Genomic DNA, 27362 nt, shown 5'->3' on the forward strand with positions numbered 1-27362 from the left:
TAATCATTAACATGCATATTCAGAGCAAGCTGTTGTAGTGCACGCCTGTCATGGGCACAGGTGTTGACTTTCACTGGCACCTCCAGGAGTATAGTTTTTAGCTTTTTATTTTAACAATGTGTATCACATCTGTAGACTGTTTAGTAAGACCTACAGTAAGACAGAAATCTCACCTGGTTGATGACATATATCCCGTAATCGAGCTGCCATCTCTTGAGAATGGGGTGTATGTATTGGAGGTTTATTAAGACCAACAGTAAGACAGAAATCTCACCTGGTTGATGACATATATCCCGTAATCAAGCTGCTGTCTCTTCAGAATGGGGTGTATGTATTGGAGGTTTATTAAGACCAACAGTAAGACAGAAATCTCACCTGGTTGATGACATATATCCCGTAATCAAGCTGCTGTCTCTTCAGAATGGGGTGTATGTATTGGAGGTTTAGTAAGACCAACAGTAAGACAGGAATCTCACCTGTTCGATGACGTATATCCCGTAATCGAGCTGCTGTCTCTTCAGAATGGGGTGTATGTTGTGGAGGAGGATGCGGAGCTGCTCCTCACGGTTGCGATATGGGATGATGATGGCGATTCGATGCCGAGCAACACACTCGGCTGGTTTGTACCGACCTCCAGGCAGGAGTTCACGGTGAAGCTCAGCGATCTTTTCAAAACTTGGAGCATCAGTATATGTTGCTAGAGGACCCACTGAAAGCATCAAACAAGTAGAATAGTTGGACATGTATGTGGATCAATACATATATCTGGTTTAAGCAAAAGTAATTTTCTCATTTAAATGTCAGTTAATGGGATTAGTTCAGATGTTTTTTTTTTAATTTGTGTATAGATCTACATTATATATAAATATGTTTATTTGTCTCTCTTATAGCACATTTTGAAAGAAAGAAATGGTTTATTTAACGACGCACTCAACACATTTTATTTACGGTTATATGGCGTAAGACATATGATTAAGGACCACACAGATTTTGAGAGGAAACCCGCTGTCGCCACTATATGGGCTACTCTTCCGATTAGCAGCAAGGGATCTTTTATTTGCGCTTCCCACAGGCAGGATAGCACAAACCATGGCCTTTGTTGAACCAGTTATGGATCACTGGTCGGTGCAAGTGGTTTACACCTACCCATTGAGCTTTGCGGAGCACTCACTCAGGGTTTGGAGTCGGTATCTGGATTAAAAATTCCATGCCTCGACTGGGATCCGAACCCAGTACCTACTAGCCTGTAGACCGATGACCTGCCACGACACCACCGAGGCCGGTATAGCACATTTTGAGGTCTTAGATATGCTAGCCTTTTACTTGTACATGTAGCAATTCTGAAATGTTTTTGCTGCAGGCAAAATGCTTACCTGTAGATGGCAATAATAAGGCTCCTTACAGCATTTTTAAACCAGCAACGTTTACAACAAAAATAAAAAAATAAAATTTATCTCTTCAACCGATCACAATCATTTTTTTTCCAGCAGCAAAAAACCAGCAATCTACAGCAGTTCATATCACACCTACGGTAATTGTCCAGAGTGCCGGCAATAAGATCAAGCCATGTGTAGGACATCAAATTTTAAACATCTGGATGTCTTCACTCAATGCACCAATAAAATATCAATACTAATAACGTAGCATGTGGTTAGTAAAATCCAGCTATTAGGCTGAAGTCTCCAGACTTCAAATAACTTAATGGAGAATTAGACTAGCAAAACATTCTCTATTCAAGATAGTCCAATGACAATGCAATACAGGCTGAGAGTTATATGATAAATTGTTCATCTCAGCTGATTAACTAATTACATGTACATGCCATGTTGTATGAACAAGACTTGGTCTAGACTTTAAAGTAATTAAATTCGGGGCCAGACATATATTCTCTGTATACGTGTGTATAGTACCTTCCAATTTACTCTTTGACACTAAATTCAGTAAATAATTCAACAAGTAATTTGATCACTTGTTTACCAGCATGGCATATAAATAATTCACATAATTGTTGGCTTTGTACTACATGTTCCATATAGAATTAACACAGTAATAGAGCAACAGCTGAGAAAACCAAAACCAAAACTTACCTAAGCTTGGTGGAACCAAAGGACACAGCGGAAGACTTGAGTTTGTGCTAACAGTGGCGGTCATGTTAGGAGTGGTGCTAGTATAAGAGGATGATGGATAAAGTGTGTCGTTTGTTGCCTGTGGTCGAGGTGTGCTACCCAGCATAAAGTCACTCAGACGATCCAATACCGAGAGGGAATAATTCTTTGGCGATGATGATGAAAACAGGCTCAAACTTCCAGACAGGAATCGAGACATGTATTTGTAGGAAACAATATTTACAAAACCCTGGAGAACGACCAAAGAAAGACAGATGATGAGTAAAGTTCTCACTACTTTGAGTTTCGTGCAGTTCTCAAACATGGTTGCACGTTGTAACAGAGTCTGTACAGTACAGCTCAACTTAACAGTGCGACTCTTTTTAAACGGTTAACAGATTCCAATAACAACCATCTGACACATTGTAATCTTTACAAACCTTCCAAGCAGACCCACACAAAAGCTAGTGTGAGATCGAAGTACAACAGTGACACATTGATTTTTGCTTCACATGACATTTATGAAAAAAAAAAAAAGTTGCCACTGATTAATATATGATGATTTGAGCCAATGCTAATTAGAGTTCTTCATAAGGTGGTCATCCGGTCACAGAAAACAAACAGATGTGTCATTCTTCAGCTGTGATACGGGACTGTGAACTTTCTGCATACTTCACTCAGAACACTTAGAAAAAAGTTTGAGTTATTATAACTCTTCAACAACATGGCCAGTTGTTCAGATGGCTGTAGTTATTAACAGTGCACCTGAAAGTAGAAAAAAAGGAGTTAAGCATCACCTTCTAACATAGTATAAAGTCATTCTACTATTCTCCTAAACCATCTAAAAATGGCACTTTCAACAATTACATAATCATAAGTAAAAGTTTATTTGGAAAGTTTGTTTTTTTGTTTATTGACAACACTAGAGCACATTGATTTATTAATCATTTGGTAATTCTTTTATATGCACCATCCCACAGACAAGATAGCACATACCACAGGCTGGAATGAGAAATAGCCAATGGTCCCAGTGATGGGAATCAATCTTAGACCAAATGTGCATCAAGCAAGCACTTTACCACTGGGCTATGTCCCACCCGTCTAACAAAGAAAGAAAGAAATGTTTTATTTAATGACGCACTCAACACATTTTATTTACAGTTATATGGCATCAAACATATGGTTAAGGACCACACAGATATTGAGAGGAAACCTGCTGTCACCACTTCATGGGCTACTCTTTCCGATTAGCAGCAAGGGATCTTTTATTTGTGCTTCCCACAGGCAGGATAGCACAAACCATGGCCTTTGTTGAACCAGTTATGGAACACTGGTCGGTGCAAGTGGTTTACACCCTACCCATTGAGCCTTGCAGAGCACTCACTCAGGGTTTGGAGTCGGTATCTGGATTAAAAATCCAATGCCTCGACTGGGATCCGAACCCAGTACCTACCAGCCTGTTGACTGATGGCATAACCACGATGCCGGTCTAACATAGTACAAAGTCATTCTACTATTCTCTAAGTGGGACTAAGTGGCACCTTCAACAATTACATAATCATATCAATAACTAAATGGTTTAGTGGTGACGGATCTCATGAGATATTACAAAACACCACACAGTGTTATCAAGTGTTACATAATATTTTCAAAATAACCATCTCATTTTTGTTTATAAAGTAAAATGCACCCACTCATTGCTATTTATTTCTTTAACAAATGATTTTCTGTATAGTATTTTAGGCCTCATTTCCCTCTCAAACTTTTGAGGGCGAAGTTTTTAACAGGCGGGAGACTTGAATTTTTAATGTAAAAAAATAAAATACTCAAAAAGAAGTTATATTAAGCCAATACAGTCAAACATGTCTTAAGCAACCACACAAAGGGGTAGTGAAAAGCGACCGCTTAAATCAATTGGCCGATGACTACAGGTGCAACTTTTACAGTCTGTAATAGAACACACGCCTGACAATAGAATTAAAGTTGTACACTTCAACAGTCAGTAACACATGTAGGCCTACTTGTAGTGCCCAACACTGGTGTTGTCTGAGCTAGGACGCCTATCTGTGAGCCTGTCGCATGATTTTGTGACGTCAGTGTCGCTTCCAACTCTCAGACATGTAACACTTAATTAGTATCTATGAATAGGTATTCTTCAAGTTCTTCATCATTCATCCATGATTGTGTATTATGTAAGTGGTTACTATTTTTAAAAGGAGACACAGGTTTCGCCTTACAGCGACTGGCATGATGAAGTCAGGCTGGTCAGAGTGAAGTTTTGGCTTACTTAGCCAACTCACGTGAGCCCTGGTATTAATTACCAAACCAAAGAAACATAAATATAAACATAAAATCCTATAACATTGGTCAAATGATATCATAATGACGGTGAAAGCAGGCAGTATTAACAAGTGAACATGATGTAATTTTAGAGAGGAGAGTGGTTGTTGTGCACATTATAATAGGTTACATGGAGGACGGTGCAGATATCAAAATTCTAAATTCTGCATTAATTACATAATTGTTGAACGGGCTGTATTGTACCTATAAACTAACTTCTAAATATTATCCATCCATCCATCTTAAAATAACACCATACTATTCTCCTAAATCATATAATATAGTAGCCACCTGTCTTAAGACCAGGGCTTGAAACGGCCTGTGGCCAGGTCGCCAAATGTGATTAATGTCCCATTTGGGCAACTTAAATATAAAAAAATAATGTTAGTTGGACAAATAATATTATTTTGTCGATCTTCTTTAGAGCTATAACATATGAGCCACTATTAATATTTGTATTGCATATATTTAACCCACAGTAAAATCTTGCTCGTGGTTCGTGGTTCACGTACTATAATTATTAACATCCATTATTATTTTTGGGGTCACCATATTTTTTGGCAAGTTTCGAGCCCTGCTTAAGACACCACTATATGAACACCAGAATGGCTGCTTAATACAAGTCTGACTGTATTTTGAATGACTATAAAACTATGCAAATGTCAAACATTATAATTATACATAACATACGTTTTATTGCCAAAGAGACCAGATACACATACAGTTCATGGCCTTAAAAAAAGCTAAATTTTGACAATAACTTGATAATAAATATTTTTAAAAACCGGTTAAAGCTGTTGCACTGCCAAACAATTACAATTATTATTAAGATAAGGTTTTCTTAATTCAAGACCTAAATAGCAGTATTTGACTAGAGTAGAGCTATTTTATTTTAACTTGCCATTAAAAAATAGAATTTATTATCAGAGAGAGAATTAACACAGAACAAACTAAAACAATACTACAAACAAAGAGATGAAAAAATTCTAATCTGTTTAACTCTTTAACAGTTACACAATAAAAAAAACAAAAGGGCCAAATTTACAAAAGGCATTTTTCTCTTAGTTATTGATAACTTACCGTAACAGTCATTCGTACATGTATTTACTCACTTTCAATTCACTCATTTATAATAATTTAAACAAAGATGTTTAGCCATATGCATACATGTAAAATTTTATCTGCATTCAAGACTTACACACATCTAAAATAAACACAGAGTGACCACCGTTTCTAAAAGCAACCCAAAATTATGTTAAAATCTGAACTGGTTTTCTGAAATCAAACATTTTAGTTACAAAATACATATGCCCAAAATAATCACACCCAAATTAAGTACAAATGTGCTTACCTCAAAATATTTCACCTCAAAACTACTGAAATGTTGAGTTTAATTAGATTAAATTAACTTGAAATACATTTCTAAATATTGACAACCCTACAGCAGCTGTTAATGACAGTTAATGACTAAAACAACCTTCTATACTAAAAAAAAAAAAAAGTCCCTGTTGTGCCCAAATAAGGTTAGATCTAGCGCCCTTATGTATGTAACCAAATGGTCTCATAGTAAAAGTTTGTATTGTTTAACGACACAACTAGAGCACACTGATTTGTTAATCATTGGCTATTGGATGTCAAACATTTTGTAACTCTAACACACAGTCATCAGAGGAAACCTGCTACATTCTCCCATTAGTTGCAAGGGATCTTTTATGCAGACAGGAAAACACACACCACAGCCTTTGTCCAGTTGTCGTACACTGGTTGGAATGATGAAAAAACCCAATCAGTTGAATGGATCCACTGAGGTGGTTCGATCATGTGACGCAAGAATGTCAAGTGTGCACTCAACCAACTGAGCTAAATCCCACCCTATCATAGATACCCAGATTAATTTAAAATGCATGCAAAGACACAAAATACAGTGAAACCTGCTCTATCGGCATCCTGTATTAAATAACCGCCTGTGTTAAGAGGTCACATTTTTATTCTATTTTTATAAACAGACCTGTATTAAACATCCACCTGTGTTAAAAGACGTAACACAAATTTGACTAGATCTACATTGTAGATACCTGTACAGTATACATATGCATTTCTATAAATAAATTAAATTAAATTCTATAAATAAATGGACAAATTACAGCTTACGTGTACATTTACAAATGCATTTCCCTGGGTCACAACTTCCACTGAAAATGCTTCATTGGCTATCAATATACAGGTAATAATGCTTATATGTACGACCACTTATCTACAGGTTGATCAATATAGCCTTAAATCTATATTGGCACACAAAAGCCTCATTCAGTTATTGTTCCCTGCAGGTGGAAATCCACTAATTAAGATAATATATAATACATAGATGTTTATTGACCAGTACTCGAGAACAATGAACACCTGGTCAGCATCAATGAGGCTCTACCAGTACTCGAGAACAATAAACACCTGGTCAGCATCAATGACACTCTACCAGTACTCGAGAACAATAAACACCTCGTCAGCACCAATGACGCTCTACCAGTACTCGAGAACAATAAACACCTGGTCAGCATCAATGAGGCTCTACCAGTACTCGAGAACAATAAACACCTGTCAGCACCAATGACACTCTACCAGTACTCGAGAACAATAAACACCTCGTCAGCACCAATGACGCTCTACCAGTACTCGAGAACAATAAACACCTCGTTAGCACCAATGACGCTCTACCAGTACTCAAGAACAATAAACACCTGGTCAGCACCAATGACGCTCTACCAGTACTCGAGAACTATAAACACCTGGTCAACACCAATGAGGCTCTACCAGTACTCGAGAACAATAAACACCTGGTCAACACCAATGAGACTCTACCAGTACTCGAGAACAATAAACACCTGGTCAGCACCAATAAGGCTCTACCAGTACTCGAGAACAGTAAACACCTGGTCAGCACCAATGAGACTCTACCAGTACTCGAGAACAATAAACACCTGGTCAGCACCAATAAGGCTCTACCAGTACTCGAGAGAACTATAAACACCTGGTCAACACCAATGAGGCTCTACCAGTACTCGAGAACAATAAACACCTGGTAAGCACCAATGACGCTCTACCAGTACTCGAGAACAGTAAACACCTGGTCAGCACCAATGACGCTCTACCAGTTCTCGAGAACAATAAACACCTGGTCAGCACCAATGAGGCTCTTACCTGTAATTAACATCATACCACGCAATAGCCTGCTACCGGCAGTGCATATAACATTTTACTAAAGTAAAGAAAAGTTTGTTATGTTTAAAGATACTTCTAGAGCACACTGATTTATTAATCATCAATTACTGGATGTCAAAAAGTTGGCAATTTTGACGTATAGTCTTAGAGATAAAACACACTCCATTTTTCCATTAATTACAAGGGATCTTTTATATATGTGGCACAACCTTTGATATACCAGTCATAGTGCATTGGCTAGAGCGAGAAACAGACCAATGGGTCCACCAACAGGGATCGATCCTAAACCAATCGTGCATCAGGCGAGTGTTTTATCACTGGGCTACATCCTGCCCTATAAAATTTTAGTGTCTATTTTAAACTCTGTTCTGGTGCAAGGAACTAGGGTAGCCATAGACGCTACCCATTATCTCAGAAACAAGCAGCTTGACCCCCAATTTTTTCTGATTCATTTTAAGAGTGAGGGGTGGTAGTATTTATATCCGTGGCATTTATGTTGATTGATACACTGCAGGTAGGAGTTTTATCCACGTTACTATTGTCATCTATGGGATTTGATTTGGTAGTATACACCCTGTAACAATATATGATCAGGCTATGTATATACAAAATTTCAGCTGAGGCACTGTGAAAAAAACCCATCTGAAAACCTATATGTGGGACAGACGGACAGACGGACAGACAGAGACAAAACCTATACCCCCCTCCGGTTGGATCAGTTGGGGACTATTAAATTTAAAAGTCTCATTAATACAAATTAGATGCAGGGCTAGCTAAATTTGGCACTCGCCAAATTCGCAGACTGCCAATTTTGCAAAAATAACTGGCACATTTTATTTTAATTTGGCAAAATAATTTAATGAAATTATTGATATTTTTAAAAGAAAATAAATGTTTCTGCCATTTTAGAAGATAATTTGGTGAAATAACTAATGACTAATAACAATATGTCAGACACCAAATAGTATTAGTTTTAAATGTGCTGAGGTGTCGGCAAACAATTATTCATTTCCTTTTTCTTTCTTTTATCATGTCAGATTATTTTTTATTTTGTAGAAAAACATCCACTTCAGTAAAGACCCTGAAAAACAAGAATTGGGACACACACCCACCAAAAAAAATATTAAAATTTAATTTGTTTTATAATTTGTTAGTATGTAGTAAAGCATGTAGTCAACAGCCTATGCCCCAGAAGGGACGACGGGCATATGTAAGTAAGTAAAACACCAACACAACGTTAAAGTGATAGAATGTCTTCACTTTTAAAAATATACTTGGCAATTTTTTTTTAAAAAAAAAAAATGAATATCTTATCAATTCTAGAAACCAGTTCATCTATGACTATTATGTCTGTGAAACTAAGACTGGTTTGCCAATACTTTTATAGCAGTTACAACAGCATTTAATTTAGTAGTCAGTTGATGCGCGGTTGGTTTGGGATCGATCCCCACCAGTATGCCTATTGGGCTATTTCTCGTTCCAGCCAGTGCACCACAACTGGTATATCAAAGGCTGTAGTATGTGCTATCCTGTCTGTGAGATGGTGCATATAAAAGATCCTGTTACTAATGAAAAAATATAGCAGGTTTCTTCTCTAAGACTATGTCAAAATTGCCCAATGTTTCATATCCAATAGCTGATGATTAATAAATCAATCTGCTCTAGTGGTGTCATTAAACAAAAAAACTTTAATAGTCAGTTTTTACCATATACTCTCCATAACAGACCATAAATTGTATTTCAGGAGGCATAGAAGAGGCTGTGGAAATTTTTCGTCCAAAGCAAATAACAATAGTACACGTATACTGAAACACAATGAAAATGCAAAAACAACTTTTCATTGCAAATAACGACAAACTATTACCGGGGGTAATGAATTGATGGATAATGTAATGACTGGTATTCATGATACATTCACATGGAAACATGGCCAGTTATCATCAGTAATCGAGTTGCATTCGTAATCGAAAAGTTCAACCCCCCATATCAAGGTCAGTATCTGGTGTGTCCACCATTGGCCCGTGAGCATGCGTGAAGACAACGGGGAAAGGATTGGCACAAACATCTCAAATAAGCCACAGGAATGTTCCTCCACTCCTCCAGCAACGACTGTGTAAGCTCAGTGATGTTACGCGGTGGTGGCTGGCGGTGACGTACACGACGTCCTAACTCATCCCACATGTTCAATTGGGTTCAAATCCGGTGAAACATCGGGCCAGTTCATAACGGTGATACCGGCTTGTTGCAGGAATGCCTGGGTAATTCTTGCAGTATGTGGACAGGCATTGTCTTGTTGAAACAGAAGGGGACCTCCTGGTCTTCGGTGACGGCGCAAAAGTGGCTGGAGAACTGGTCTTAGAATAACGTCAACATAATGCTGGGCTGTAAGGGCATCGTGGACAATGATGAGATCACTCCTGAAATCACAGTTGATTGCCCCCCATACCATCAGACAACTGCCGCCAAACCGATCACGTTCCCTCACACATCCATCAGCGTACCGTTCATGGAGTCTCCTGTACACACGTCATCTGAGAAAACAATGCTCCGGTAAAAGGCTGGTGGATGATTACCATTCTGGAGAGCAAACTGTAGTCTCGCAGCACGATGTCACGGTGTCATGATGTTACCGTTGTACGGGCATCTGCATCCGAGTCCAGCCGATCTGAGTTGACGGATGACCGTCATCGGATGGATAGGCCTTCCATGACGTCCTATCGCGTTGCTTGCTGTCATCGTCGCAGTTCTGAACCGGTCACGGAGGTGGTGTCGTTGAATCTGCCGATCTTGGCGTGGGGTCGTAACGGGACGTTGACCAGGTCGAGGTCGATCACGGACACTCCCTGTCTGTTGATGACGTTCAACAAGTCGTCCAATAGTTGATGGATGGACTCTGAAGGTCCTAGCAACTTGGCTTTGCGAAGTCCTCCCTTGAACCATGCCCAACGCTCGCTCCCTTTGTTCTTCTCCGAGTCTTGGCATTCTTAATGTGACAAAGAATATGACACCGTTACGCGACTTTTATGTGTTCACATACTGGCATTTCACATGCATTGCATGTATAGCATGATTGAGCATGTAGTGAACACATTTCACACCATTTTGTGTTTCTGCTATTGTATGTGTAACAAGAACAAAACCAGGATTAAAACCCAGACAAAATTACCAATCAATGGCTTCCTCTCATAAATTGTTATTTTAAGTCCAATAAATATATTTCTCATTAATCACAACAAAATATTGAAAAATATCTGTTTAGCATTTTCATTGTGTGTCAGTATATATTCATTAAACAAGTTAAAGCATCAACATGTTACTTCCAAGAGCGACCTATCCCGCAAGGATTTATCCAGCACTAACTTATCTTTACACTCCAGAAGGTATGACGATATAGCAAAAATAAAGTTAATGCTGTGGACATTAAGTCATGCAGTCCTTGCTATTAAATAAAGAATAAGCTGATGCAATATTACCATAAGTCCACATGGGAGATCATAATATCCCAAATTACACAGAAAATCATACATTTTACTTTCCGAATATCAGTATCCATAAAATCAATGTGTTCAGTCATATTTGTAGTAGCAAAAACTTCCTTTTACTTCCTACCTATATTGTTTTTTAGCACATATAAAATTATTTGGAGGTAAAATCAAGTTTGGGTTACTACAAATATTAGAAGACAAGCTAGATATTGTATATAAAGTCAATGAGATTCAAAACACGAAAATGTGTTTAATGTGACGTTAGTAGTTAAAAAGTGTATGTTAGTGGGGAAATATCAGTAAACTGAGGATTTTCTCTTTAATAAAAATAGTTGAAACACCATTCCCGAATGATGTTATCCCACTTCTCAACTGTAAGATGAGAAGCAGATGTTGAGCTAGGATCCCTGGATGATATCAGAGCCCATGGAGTGTATTTGAAAGTGTGGAAGGGGCACTGTCTGTCTAATGGTATGGGGAAGACAAATTTAAGGGGCCAAAGGGCCCAGACTTGTTAAAGTGGGTTTGGAGGCATGTTCCAACTTGAGATGTTCAAATACGTCATTTCTAACATTCTAACATAACAGAAAAATGTGAGGGATAGTCAAACCCTACCCCAATCCCCCAAGCCTAGTTCCGCAGCCACTGGATACGAGTGTACATTCTGACAATGAACATTTACAAATGGACAGAACTTTTCTGTTGCAAAAAACATGCACCAAAATGAATAATGATCAATACATTTGCACGAATTTCACACAAATGCATATAACTTGAAAAGCGACTTTTAAAAGAAATTTGTTTAAAATTTAAGGGGTAGGGTTTCTTTTCTGCTGTATCTGTGCTTGCAAAATGCATGATGAATTAAGCGTTTATACTCATTAAAAAGCCCTTACGTGTAGCTATCCAGTGATCCAGAACTGTTATCATATTGTCTTGGAATATAGAGAAAATTGTCAATGTTTTTGTGCACAAACAAAAAGATATTCATAAAATGAGTTGAGGTATGAAACAGGCTAAAAAGTGACTTTTTCAAATGTGTTTCAAATTTAAGGGTTTATTTTCTATTGTATTTGTACTTACAAAATTAATGTACAGAGTATATACTCTATAGGAAGCCCTTATTTATAACCATCCAATGATACTATAACTCTATATCTTTTATTATATCTTTCATGATTAAGTAGAAAATAGTTTCATGTTTCTGTTTGCTAATGAAAAAATATGTCGTAAAATGAGTTGACATACCTTTCTAAAACACCCCTCCCCGTTTGCACCCAGACATATAATAGATTAAATTTGTCATAATGAAAGACAGGTGTGACAAAATAATCAGCTCGCAGAAAGACATTTTGTAAATTTTAACCACCATAGCAGAATTTCACTTGCATATGTGAGTGTTTTACTGACAATATTGTGCCCTGGAAATATCAATACACTGTTAAGATATATGTAAAATTACCAATACACATGTATATGACCCACGTCATAGTAAAACTCATCTTCATAAATCAAAGCTAATATTCGTTCCTCGTATTCAGCCTTGATACATGTCGTCAAGAAATCGTGCCACAAAATGCTTAAATTTCATTGGATGCGATGAGATCTGACTGCAACGAATCGCAACGCTCCTTATAGATTCCCTTGTTATGTAAACTCCATGTTGGCGGGCGAACACTGATATTGCTTTCAAGATTGTCACATGTTACTGATGCTGTGATTGGTCAGCGATGTCATCGTGTAAGGGACATAATCGGTGTTACAAATTTTCTTCCAATAGAGGGCGCTAGTAGTGGATATCAGTAATCTTGACTACATGTATCAAGGCTTAATACGAGGAACGAATATTAGCCTCGATTTATGAAGATGAGTAAAACTATAATCAATGACATTAAATAATGCAAAACACATAACACAGCTCTAGCACAGTTCTATTCAGAACCCTGCAAAAGAGCATTGTTGTCAGATCCATAACAACCGTTAATTTTCTCTACGCCCTCTACGTTAAGTTTTCTGTCCAGGAGACAGATGGCACCTATTTTGTTATGCGCCAACATAGCAAATTTAGGAGCCATGTTTATATACTGATAAGAGTGTATGTATGTATGAATGTATACAGGGCTCGAACTTGCACCATGCACTATGCACCGACGGAAATTGCCATCGACATCGTTGAGATAAATATTGCCCTAGGTCAGGAGCATCACTAACTGCACTTTTGTGTACATTATCTGCCAGTATATAATATTTGTACATTTGAAATATGTCTATGTACAGCCAAAAAAACTTTCAGTCATGTTTATTTACTGCAAAAGTCACTTTTTAAAAAACTGCCGTAGGCAGAGTCAAAATAGCTGTGGGAAACAAATTTTTAAGTTTGAACCCTGATATATAGTGTGTTTGTCTGTATGTATGTGTATCTGTGTGTGTTTATATATGTGCGTGTCTATGTGTGTGTGTGTGTAAACCATTGGTGCAAATTAATATTAAAAAACTTTGACAAGCATGAATCAGAGATACAAATGTGCAGTTTATATATATGTACTGTGTGACTTTAATATAGATCTGTAATTGTCTGTTGAGTACAATATTACATCAGAAAGTAAATTCTAACAGGCCTCACGAGAGGTCAAAATCACAGAGCAAAGTCACTTCTCTCTCAAACTTTAGAGACGGCGAAGTTTTTAACAACAGGGAGACTTGAATTTTTAATCAAAAAAAATATAATATGCAACAAGAAGTTATCTTAATACAGGTGCAACATTTACAATCTATATATTTTTTTTTTTTTTTTTTTTTTTTATCGTCTGTATTGCTAATTTATGGATATATGCTCTATAGGTTTTTTTAATCACCTTTCCACATGCTGCCTTCTTTAGAAATAATGAAATGTAATTGAAAAGCACTAATTTAACCGTTTAGAATTCATTCTCTCACAACTTTGTCTTCTCATTTCATTTAATACCTACTCCATGTAGAGTATTGTCCTATAGTAGATTAATCTTAGTAAATCTACCATGGTCAAGCTTAGATTACCCAGAGGCAATTAAATGCATTCCACCGTCAGTTTCTTAATTAATACACTGTGGAGCTGTCGACTGAATGGGTAAAAATTGCTTATCTGCTGCACCATGTCACTGTTGTTTACAATACAAAAATGTTTAAAGAATTTACAGTAGCCACTTAAAACAGGCACTTTAGCGAATTGGGGATCCAGTTTAAGTGGCCGCTGGATGTGTAGGACAGGTCGCCGCTTATTATGAGTGCATATACATTAAAAAAATCCGCTAGGACAGGTTTGCCTGTACTATTTTATAATTTCAACATCTGTTTTGTATGATGAATTTATTCATTATGACAAAGTCTGCGTAAAACTAGTTAATTACTCTCCACATTTTTTTCACGTCGAGGTCTGCTGCTCCAAACGAATATTTTTTGTTCAATGTATTTTCCGGTGGAGAATGACCCAAACTCCCTAAAATAAAGTGCACTCATAGTCTAGATCTCCACCCTTGTACAATTTCCAGCACATTCACCTTACAATATGCTTCAATAGTCAGTAGCACGTTTAGGCCAAGTATTAGAGCCCGACACAGGTGTTGTCTGAGCTAGACCATCTATTTTTAAGCCTGTTGCATGATTTTGTGGCGCCAATCTCTCTTTAAACTCTCAGACACTTAACACTTAATTATTATCTATGAATAGGTGTTCCTCAAGTTTTTCACCATTCATCCGTGATTGTGTACATTGCAAGTGATGGTTATTTTTAAAAAGGTGACACAGATTTCGCCTTACAGTGACTAGCATGGCGAAGTCAGGCTGGGCAGAGCGAAGTTTGGGCTCACTTCGCCCAGTCACATGAGCCCTGTTGCCCCTGGTGACCTAGTTGCCCCTGGTGACCTTTATTGGCTATGGGCGACTAAGAAATTTACAAAGGTAGTCCGTTAGGCGACAATCGATATTAGGGTCTGGCGAGTATGGTACCAATTAAAAAACAAAGACACTGAAACTGAATCGAATGCAACAAAACACATCGCGTTTGTGTTGGCGCGAACTACAGCAGCAGAAGACATAGAATATGCTCTATATTTTAACACCGCCAGACTCAGCTTGTGTGGCTTTGGGCCGGGTCTTCTAAAAATAGAGCTCAAAACGTATTGAAGACATTGCATTGTATTTTTTTAAATCTAGAAGTTGTCATCTTATTAGAATGGACTGGATAAGCCATAATTATCTAGCAGAGCTACTATTTGACAATTGGTATTCAATGTTATGGTAAAAATTAAGGAATCATATTTAATTAGCTTACATTATTCTGGGACAAAATCAAAATCTATCTTAGTTTCAACTCACACTAACGTGAGTACATGCACATATATACAAATAACTGACATTTTCCATTACTACAGCCCAGGGCTTATTCCAAAGGTCAGTTAACTGATTGTCCTTGTTGATATTGTTTTAAATTTAAGCGATTTGCATTAAATAAGAACATATCAGATCTAACATCTTGACACTAAGACTTTCATAATGACGTAACTGTCCAAATATTACTGTAATAAACAATAAGTACACTGTTATGCTAAGTAATATAATAACAAAATACATCGTATATTTGGTAAAATGTTGCTTTTTTTACAGATTTATTTTTCTTTTGATATTTATTTTATTAGTAGCCTACTAATGTAGCATTTACAATATCCAGATTTAAACGTGCACGTGTGCATGCTTCGTCCATTCCAGAGGAAATCCAATATTGAAGATTGTGCCCCTCCTTGCATCGCCACAAAGAGGACTGCCACCCTGAGACTAGGTTTATATACTAAAGCACACACAGTTCTACCTTTATTCTCTTTGTATTGCATTATTTGTTGTTACTTCAGAGACAATGCAAGTCAAGCTGTATACCTCGGCTGTTCACCCCTGTATTAAAAATGAGATTTAATCATCATAATGTAATGGTAGTTTGTAAAGAATTATTTTTATTTATACTCGATCTCTTTCTTTTTTTCAATTTTTTTTATTTGAGTTGGTATGGGTTTAAAACTTGATAACATGTTTTTATATGAATTTTAACTGTATTCATTATGAAGTTACATGGCAGTTGATCGGTTTCCTTTTGAAGGAAACAAAATATATATGGTGAGCACATATTATTATTCAACAAAGAATATTCTAGTTTTGATTTTGGTTGTGCATTTAAATTGCAACGTGATAATTGAAGGGCCAGTTGAATTTGAGAAGGGTCCTTAAAATTTGTCTTCAACTGGTCCTGCTGGCGACCATGGTTTTCGTGTTAATTTTCAACCCTGCAATAATAGATTGTAATAATTTCATCAAAAAAAAGTTTACTAAAATGCAATGCTGGAGTGGCAGTCCTCCTAATAGTTCTATATATGAAACAAAACGTTATTTAAATTCATTGATGTATGCTTTTCATTTAAATATGTGATAAGCAGAAATACCAGTTTGAAAATTATTTTCCTCTGGTTTTTAATTCATGCATTAATGACACATTTTATTTGTAACAAATCAGATTTGAAAAAAAGTACTATAGTCATATTCAATTGTTTAGCCTCGTATCCTAATTTTTTGTTATGCAAATAGTCATAGTTATTTATAGGATAAAGAACCTACATTTAAAACATACAGAGATTTTTGTAAAATGGAAATAAGTCAACTTTGTGCATTTTATATGATGAATTGTATATAAAACCTGTCGGGTTTCGATTTGTTTTCATGCAAATGTAAAGAACACAAGGATTAAATAGGAATTAAACGTAACATTTAAAAGAAACTTAGGGTCTAAACAACTGAACAGGACTATAAGTATTTTCCATGGAAAAGAAAAAAAGTGAATCATAGTTGTAACACATAATACATTTGGGTATCTTTGTATATATGTTTGGAATTTGCCAATAGTTAACTGGTTTTCTACTTATGCTGATAATGTGTTTGCGTGTTACATAAAAAAGGTTGACAGAGATCCCAGTCTATGTTAATCACGTGATCGACTTTTTTTTTTTAAGTTGTTGATTAAGTTACAAACGTTTACTTTTCTTTTAAATAAAATATTTCATAAGGTGTACCAAGAAACATTTTATAATTATTTGGATATTTTTTACTCTGATAATATATACTTGTTTTGGTGGTGATCATATTATTGATGATGTATTGATTTTTATCTACACGCAATTGAAGTAGATTTCACTAAATTTGTTGCAATGTAGAGGCCTGACACGTGTGTATTGTACACATAATTTGATTGAAAGTATTCACAGCTGTTGAAACTAAAACAAACAAAACCATAAAAACCATTAAACATATATATTACATACATGTACATATAGCATGAAGATCAATATTTTGTAGAATAAGATTAACTCACAGCTGCATGGATTTTGATACATTATAACTTGATACTCAAAGGCTTATAGTAAAACACTTCAAATTTTGGTGACCGAGTTTAAAAGGTCCAAGTTCAAAAAAAGAAAAGAAAAGAGGAATATTTATTTAATGACACCTCAGCACATTATTAAATAGTTATTTGGTGCCCAACAACAAACAACAAACTGTCATTTGCATATATACCAATAAAACAGTTTTGATTTGATGCTAGCCAAGTAGTTTATGTATGTTCTGTTTTTTATTTTTATTACATGTCCTCAAATTATTTTCTGGCAGAAAGACCGACACGATGTATCAATGTTTTAACAAAATTTGCCTTAAAGGGACATTCCTGAGTTTGCTGCAATGTTTAAGATGTTATCGACTAACAGAGACTTTTTAACGATTGTAATTAAATATCAAATATATTTTTCTGCATACAATATTAGTAGCTGTATATTAATCATGTTTCTGATCGTTCTAATATTTGTACTGGGTTAAATTCCATTTATTTCCTTAAAAAAAACAAATTCATACGTACGAAATTATTTGAAGACGAAATCCAGTTTGGGCTTCTTACAAATATTAAGATGACCAGAAACACATTGAATATACAGACACTGATATTCTAAACAAGAAAATATATTTAATGTGAAAGTTTAATAGTAGAAATATTTTATTAGTTGGAAACATCTTACAATGCAGCAAACTCAGGAATGTCCCTTTAAGTTACATAAATGATTATTGGGAATTTACCTGTTCTCAACTAATAAAGCTATGTGTTTCCAATAATCATTAGAGGTCAATTTTATTATATACATGTGTATGTTACGATTAGGGGAGGAGATTAAAAAATAATATTTATCATTTACATGTTTTCCTAGAGCTGCATTACAATTGGTTTTATGCAATAATGTTATTTCACTGAATCGTGTTTTGAAAAGTACTACATGGACATGTAATGGTTAAATCAAACCACTGTTCATTGTTCTCTGACCGATTGTATATATGCAAATGACAGTTTTTTTGTCAGTGTTGTCGGGGTTTTTGTTAATAATATTATTCCCCCAGAACATATAATGGGAGTGACATGGCTGGGGTGCCCTGAGCTAAATTAAGGTCTCACAATAGTTTTGTATAGTATACATATTTTATATCAATGGCAAAATTTATACACACCTACAGACCCGTATTCTGAGACACACAAATAGACATAATGAACAGACCTTATATTTAATACATTTAACCACATATAAAGTTTGTTTGTTTTGTTTAACGACACCACTAGAGCACATTGATTTATTAATAATCGGCTATTGGATGTCAATGCCCTCAACACATTTAGTTACGGTTAGTCTTATATGGCATCGGACATATAGAAACACAGATATTGAGAGAGGAAACCCACTGTCCCCACTTCATGGGCTACTCTTTTTGATTAGCAGCAAGGGATCTTTTATATGCACCATCCTACAGACAGGATAACACATACCACAGTCTTTGATATACCAGTCGTGGTGCCCTGGATGGAGCGAGAAATAGTACAATGGGCCCACCGACGGGGATCGATCCCAGACATACCGCGCATCAAGCGAGCGCATTACCACTGGGTTACATCCCACCCCATTTTTTCAGTAAAAACAAAACAAGCATTTTGAGAGTACTGCTGAAGCAATACATGTCCCCTAACAGGCCAAACAATTTTTCATATCTCCTAAATTCAAAGTCCATAACTCTAAAAAGTGGATAAATCAAACACAATACTTCAACTTATCTGTAAAGCTATATACAAATAATAAAGCTATATACAAAATTTCATCTTGATACCTCCAGGCATTGTAAAAATCTGGAAAACAAATTTTCACACCTCCTAAGTTCAAGGGCCTTAACTCCATCAAAAATGGGTTAATTGCCAATCAAACGCAATCTGTAACAGTATGTGGTAAATCAAAACACAAAATTTCAGCTCAGTATCTAAAGGTCTTCTGAATAAAAGTCCAGAAAACAAATGTTCACATCTCCTAAGTTCAAGGGCCATAACTCTTGTCAAAAATGGGTAAATCGTCACGAAAGTCACACTTGATCTGTAAGTTCTGTATCAGTACATGATAATGCTATAAATAAAATTTCAGCTGAATATCTCAAAACCTTCTGCAAAAAACATCCGAAAAACATATGTTGGACAGAAAGACAGAGATGAAACCTATAGTCCCCTCCAGTTAGACCGGTAGGGGACTAAACATTCCACCCGCTACAAACATCTACTTATAGCCTCTTGTTTTTGTAGTTTGTCGATATACACAGTCACAGGCTTTAGAAGCAGGTGTATTATACCTGGTTATTAAATAAATGAGTAGTGGTTGGATACAGGTAAATGAATACTATTCCTTTCATGCCTATACATACATTAGTATATTCCATGTATCACTCAGCTCGCTTTCGTTAGAATGTTTGCAAGATACATATATTAAGCTGGTATGAAGTATTATTATAATAATTACATGTAACATATTTCATCAGTATTATTTATCTATTTACTTAAACAAGCAAATTTTTGGATGGGCAAGTGGAAAAACATTATAGGCAAGTAAGAATGTAAATCACACTTGCCCTTAGGCAAGCGAGTTTTAAAATAATGTGTCAACCCCTTATTCAATCAGAGGATTAAAAAAAGACATGAAAATCATCACCAGTGATTGGTCAGTGATAAGAAATGTGACTGAAAATACCAGTGGTAAATATATTTATAGCTCCATAGGTCTAAAGATTTGTTTTTCTTTTTGTGTTTTATATATGCACTGCACATGTATGGGCATTACTGATGCATCGCTGCTGCTATGTGGGATGGACTTTAGAATCCTAGCATTATGTTATAACGGAGTGGGTATAGCAAAGGCCATATTTTAAATTTATCTAACTTAAATGTTAAACAACCTTATTATAACACAGTATTTATTATTGTAACTGAAAACAAAACTTGTATCATACAGAATATCTTTATACAGTGAAACCTCTCAAGACCGGATCTTCTGTAAACTGGAATTCCCTAAAAACCAGATGCTTTACAGAGTCCCTTTTTTAAAACCAGTACATAATGTAACCTCCCTAATCTGGATACCTCTTACAACTGGACAATTGTCTTGGTTCCAAGGGTGTCCGGTTTAGAAGGGTTTCACTGTAATACTGGGTATAGGCCTAGCTTTTAAATTACCTCCTGTGCGTGAATGAAAGTTAAAAGTTTGTTTTGTTTAACAATCAACACCATTAAAGCACATTGATTAATTAATCATCGGCTTTTGGATGTTAAACATTTGGAAATTCTGACTCGTCATCAGAGGAAACCTACTACATTTTTCTACAGACAAGGAAGCACATACCATAGCCATTGACCAGTTGTGGTGCACTGGTTGGAATGAGAAAAAACAATCAGTTGAATGGATCCATCGAGGTGGTTCAATCCTACTGTGCAAGGACCTGGGGCGATCGCTCAACCAGCTGAGCTATGCCTAAATAATACACTTTATTGAGCAACGTACATCAAAAATTATCTGCCAAACTCACGTCTAATATTACATTTTGTGTGTATTCCAATACAACTGGTTGAAGATCATAACCTTTTGACTTTTTTCCTAGCAGGAGCATTCCATAACATTTCAAGTCTTGCAAGCATACAATGTGATACAAGCCCTAAACATTAGTGCGACAGTCAAGTCACATCTCCACACACTTTGTCCTAAATTAGCACTAGAGATGTGCCGTATTCCTGGGATACCGAAATCGTAGGGGTTTTTTCTGTTGTGGTATGTACTGCTACGTTTTGCACTGTACCGGTATACTTTGGGACTTTCTGTGAACGATAACTTTACGGAAATTCCTGAGAAATTAATTATATGTATCATGAAACAAAGTACATAATTTCGAGAAATTATTTAAAAAGCAAAATAGTAAATGCCAAATGTTAATTATTGTGTTTCCAAAAGTATCTAGAATCTCAAAACATTGCCACTAAGGTAGATGACAAGTTTGTTGTTCACAACACACATGCGAAATCAGACGAATGTTATACAACTGGGTTATGGCCCGCCCTAGACATCAGAGGCCATTTAAATATTACGTAATGCTCGGGGGGGGGGGGGGGGGGGGGGGGGGTCCAAATGTTTTGTAGCACTACAGTTTTCATACTGAACAGCATTACGTGAAACAAATTGTTTAATTACTAAAATATCTTGCTGGGGTTTTTTGGTGGGTTGTTTTTTTTCATAAACACTCTCTCACAGCGATAATGTTTAACATATCAGCTAGATAAAAACACACAATTATAATGATTATGAATTGAGTTCAAATATGTGTGCTAGTAAACCTAGTTTCAAATGCATGTCCCTAACGTCCAACTGTCACTCTGTAGGCAGTGATGGTCTGGTTGGACCTATTCTCAAGTAACTTCTTCCACCACAAGTGATTAGCCCAAGAAGACTTACTCTGCTGTTCCCAAACTAGACTGACATTTGGACAATTAAAATTGCTCTCTCAGTCAGCGATAACGAATACACAGAATTTCTGCCTATCACCGGGTAGGCAAGATTCCCACTCTAATACAACAACAGCCCTATGTTTGGTGTTAAATACCATTACACTGATCATCTCTGCCTATCACCGGGTAGGCAAAGATTCCCACTCTAATACAACAATAGCCCTATGTTTAATGTTAAATACCATTACACTGACAATCTCTGCCTTTCACCGGGTAGGCAAAGATCCTTCACTTCGTTGTTTTCTTGGATTCTTTTTTAGCGAGATTCCTTGCCTCCACGCCATTTCTCCATATGACTATATTGACTTGTTTTTTTCATGACTTGTATGACAGCCATTCTGCAGAATGCCACGATTGTTCGCGTTTAGTCTCTACATGTCCGAGCCTGTCCTAGCAGCACTGGAAGATTGACCGCCCCACTCTAAGAAAAAATAGGAAGTGGGGTCGGCCCCTACTACTCTTTTCTAGACTTTACTTTGTTTTATTGTGATACCATCTCGTATCCTCTGGAGTCGGGCCCGTCCGCATCACTATACCAACACATGACGACTGGACTATATCCTAGTCCGATTCTCTCGTTCAGAGGGATCCGGCTTCTCAAGATCTGTATTTCAGCACAGCACTACACCTTCAACGTCTATTGACTGTCAATCTAGGGGTTTTCTTGACAGGATGTAACCCATCTCGTCGCTACAAGCTGTGCACCCTAATGGCCTTAACGAGGCCACTCATGTGGACATATAGATCGGACTTTAAACGTTTAGACCTTCGTTCAAAAGTTTATGTTGAAATTACTTTCCATTTTTAATAATATCCTCTCTTCTTTCTCTTATTTGTTTTTGGACTGTCCTTCTAAAATGCTCCAAATTATATAAATATTAGACAGAGCAGTCAATTCTTTTTATTTTTGGCTTGTAACTTTTTTCTCTTTTTTTTAAAATGCTATTAACTTTTTTACTAATTGCTATTTTCAAAATCCTGCCCATTTTCAACTCTACACCCCCCCCCCCCCCCCCCCCCCCCGCCCACCATCCTGAGTCAGGCCACCGATCTTATCTAATTTCTTTTTGACCACCCGATCTAATCAAACGACCAAATTTAATGAGTAGAATTTTCTTTATTAATTATATTAATTAGAGATTCACATCAAAAGGCCCACTAATTAATTTTTGGATGTAAATTTCAAAATTGTCCCCATAATTTTTTCTGTACCAGAGCAAATCACTGGCTATCCAGAGACAGGCCCCGTGACGGACATGCTCGAAACTCTAGTGGTATATGAGCATATAAAAATTATTCGCACTCACTCAAATGTTGCAGTTAAGTCTATTTTGTAAATATGAATATCCTGCCCCTCACCCTCCAATGTTAGTGTTTATAAGTTATATTTCTCTCTTTAGGTGACATACCTGTATCAGAATTTTACTATTATAATTTATATAGTAAAATTGCATTAACTTAAAGTACACTAGGGCTAGTGAATTTTTAATCATGGCTAGTGAATTTTAAAAATCACTGATCCTAGGACTTCTAGATTATGGTAGCTCCTCTCCCATGGATAGTGATATTCAATGTTGGGCTAGTAAAGAACTACTATTGCCATGCCCAACGGCTAGTGAATTTTTTTTGGTCAATGTTGTAGTTAAATCTATTTTGTAAATATGAATATCCTGCCACAACCCCAATGTTAGTGTTTTTAAGTTCTATCTCCCTATTTAGGTGACATATCTGAGTATTACTTTTATTTAGTAAACTTTTATTAACTTAAATAAAAGTAGGGCTAGTCAATTTTTAATTGTGGCTAGTAAATTTCTTAAATCACTAATCCAATGGCTAGTGGATTTTATAAAAAATTGTAGAAGCCCTGAAATATTTCACATATTAATTATTAATACACTGATGTTTCTAAACAAGAACATGAAATAAATTCAGCAATCCAGATAATAATGACTGGAATTGACACACTATATGATTTCAGTGGTTTCCCTAGAGGCATATGGCGTAGGAGGCCACAGTGCCGTATGTGTGTAAATAAGCACTTTGGCTTCATGTAAGGGCCTTAAATTAAATCAATTGCCTATACGCTTTAATTGGTTATAATATATGTGGCAATCAACTGCTATAACAACTTTTAAAACTTTACAGTACACAGATATTCACAATATAATAGATGGAACATGACCTTCATACCTAATTAGGTGCAAAGACCTCAGCACCCTTTCATTTAACAACAGTCCATTACCAACTGTCATAGACAACAAAACTGGCACTTGCATTAAAATGATAGTGAAAATGTAAACACCTTAAAAATATCCTGGGGAAATGTCTGGATTTAATAAATTAAGACATTCATAGGTTTATAGAGATTGTTTATTCTTGAAGCTAAATTGACGTTTAAACAATTTAATTTTAACTAACTTTCACAATAATACATTATAGCAATTTTTCCTGAAAACATAAAGGGACCTGCTATACCTGGGTCATCAACTAAAATGAAAGTAGCTATATAAAAGATACTGATAGTTAATAGCTACTGGTATAATTAAAATAGTGATAATAGAATATATTTGTTTAAATTTTGCCATTTTTGTTATTCTTAAAGTTCAACTAAATTGAGTATTACAGAATACATCTGATTCATTCATCTGTTATGTTTACTGCATAAATTTTACATTATAAGGTTTTAAAAGACAACAAGGCCCTACAACTATGTATGTACCAGGCTACCAGACGTTTCGCCCCCAGATCTGTTCGCCCCCAAATAGGATGTTAGTTCGCCCCCACGTGCATAACCAGTTCGCCCCTACAAAGGTACCAGTTCGCCCCCAGTCAGTTCGGGTCATGTTCCTGGCCTGGAAAGTCATGAAATTTTTGTATTGGTCATGGAGCGGCCTGAGTATAATAAAGTTCTGTTCTGATATATCCATACGTGTTTGTTCTGTGTTGAATGCGAATGCCAGGCTAGGCAGGTCAGGTCAGGTCATAGGGTTTTACGTGCACATTCAGAACAAGCTGTTGTAGCACACGCCTGTCATGGGCATAAGAGCCGGCCTTGGCCAGCTCCTTCGTCCATGACAGGCCAGGCTGGTCGTACGCGCTTTTATGGCCATTATCACGTTAACTGTAATCAGTCAGTGTTTTTAGAAGATGATCATCTTTTTTGATGTTCATGGTTACTAATTAGTGGCCAAAAGAACCCCCGCAATAATCCCTCAATTACAATAATGCTCACCAGAAGAGGCCATATCGAATTGCTGTTCAAAGCCCTCTTAGGTGTTAGCCCAAGATGCATAATCAGCATCAAGGTTATGTAGCTGATTAACCATTGTTTTATTTCTTCTTAAAACAGATCATATCTGGCAGGAATGGATGTTTTAATAAATGTTGATGATGTGGTTTGTAAATTTGTATGTCGGTGTCTACGCTTATTCAGCACCCTACGTTTAATTATATCTGAAAAAAAATAATAACCCTGTATTACAATTCTCATGATTCATGATCAGTCCAAATTGTGGAAGAACAACAACCCCTCCCCTCTTAGAAAAGAAACACACACACACAAACACACTTTAACATCCTCTAAAGAAACAGTACAATAATTGTTTAAAAGTAACAAATAATTGGGGGCGAACTGATTAAAAGTTGGGGGCGAACTGACAAATATTTGGGGGCGAACAGGCAAACAGTTGGGGGCGAATCGTCTTGGGGGCGAACTGGTACATGGGACGAACAGGTCAAACTGGGGGCGAACTGACCTGGGGGCGAAATGTCATGGATTCACCTACAAGTATTAACTTGTCTCTAAATGAGATTTTTAGTCCTACTTAAAGGGATATTCCTGAGTTTGCTGCACTTTTGAAGGTGTTATCGACTAACAGAGACTTTCAAAAGCGATTGTAATTACATATCAAATATATTTTTCTGCATAAAATATTAGTGGTTGTCTATTAAACCTGTTTCTGATCGTTCTAATATTTGTACTAGGTTAAATTTGACTTTATTTCCTAAAATAATTTCTTTCTTATGTACATACGAAATTATTTGAAAACAAAATCACATTTGGGTTTCTTACAAATATTAAGATGACCAGAAACACATTGAATATACAGATACTGATATTCTAAACAAGAAAATATATTTAATATGTAAGAGTAATCGTAGAAATATTTTATTAGTCAGAAACATCTTACAGTGCAACAAACTCAGGAATGTCCCTTTAATGCTTACTGAAACTTTAAGAATGGAATGTAATGTGTAAACTGAATCAGTCAGAATCTCTACTGGTATTTCATTGTAGTAAGCCATACATGTTTGGCCTCGAAGTTCAAAGGCATATAAATGACATTGTAATTTGTATGTTGAGAAATCATTGTATCACTGAATCGCAGCAGATTAGTATGATTTCACTACTACAGGTTTTTTCGTAGTAACAAAGTCCAATCAGCACAACAATAATGGACTTTCACACACGCGCATCCAGGTTTCTTATGCTGAAGGTCTGTCATTCGAATCTCCTCAGTGGAGGCTTAGGTTGTAAAATAATTTGACTGTTATATAAACGGGGGGGGGGGGGGGGGGGGGCTAAGAACACTCGAGCAGGCCTCAAACCTACAATGCTTACCGTGATGAAATCTCGACAAAATCATAAATCATGGTGTCACAATCACAATGTTCTGCCGAAAACAGTTCCGCCCGTTCCCTTTCATTTGAGTATAGAATTTGCGGTGTGATATCATCATATTGGATTACGAAATATGAACATAATATCATGTTGCTGGTATTCTTGTATGAAAGCTAACGCTAACATTCATACCAAAAAGTATTTTTATATAAACACTCGTTAATGGGGAACTCTTTCAGAAAATTAATACATACCCTCAGTATAAACAAACATAAACAAGAAACAGGTTCAAAACTGAAAAATACCTTTTCTTGTAACCAATGTGAGTGCGGTTGCCATCTTCCTGAATAAAGGGAGACCACTCTAGTATAAAACTGTTTTGCCATCTAGGTTGCCTTGCAGTAAATTAATTCCCATTGGTAATAAGGTTAACTTTGTCAGTTTGTCAGCAATAAGCGAGTATTAGAAAAGGGCATTATCAACATTTTGGCATAGGACTTGACTAATGACCGGTGTTATAGAATTTTTTTTTAATTCACTTACCATGGTGCACGTAGTAATGATGACAATTATAGTAAAGACTGATCAATCTGGGAGAAAGATAACAAATTCTACGGAGCTCTGATCAATACTCAAATGCAATACATAAAAGGGGCAACTGGATGATTTTCTATTGA

At 36.3% G+C, this 27362-nt stretch overlaps 1 protein-coding gene across 1 annotated transcript in view; it reads right to left on the reverse strand.

Annotated features, from left to right (window-relative positions):
- LOC121372623 (beta-1,4-N-acetylgalactosaminyltransferase bre-4-like) overlaps positions 1–27027 on the reverse strand; it is a 55191-nt gene extending 28164 nt beyond the window's left edge. Inside the window, exons 1-3 of the mRNA XM_041499048.1 lie at positions 26991–27027; positions 2088–2870; positions 477–709 (exon numbers count right to left, since the gene is read on the reverse strand). Coding sequence (XP_041354982.1) covers positions 477–709; positions 2088–2430 — 576 coding nt within the window. The 5' untranslated portion in view covers positions 2431–2870; positions 26991–27027. The remainder of the gene's footprint in view (positions 1–476; positions 710–2087; positions 2871–26990) is intronic.
- Positions 27028–27362: the final 335 nt, after the last annotated feature.

This window comes from Gigantopelta aegis, chromosome 4 (genome assembly GCF_016097555.1).
Source record: "Gigantopelta aegis isolate Gae_Host chromosome 4, Gae_host_genome, whole genome shotgun sequence".
Taxonomy (NCBI): Eukaryota; Metazoa; Mollusca; class Gastropoda; order Neomphalida; family Peltospiridae; genus Gigantopelta; species Gigantopelta aegis.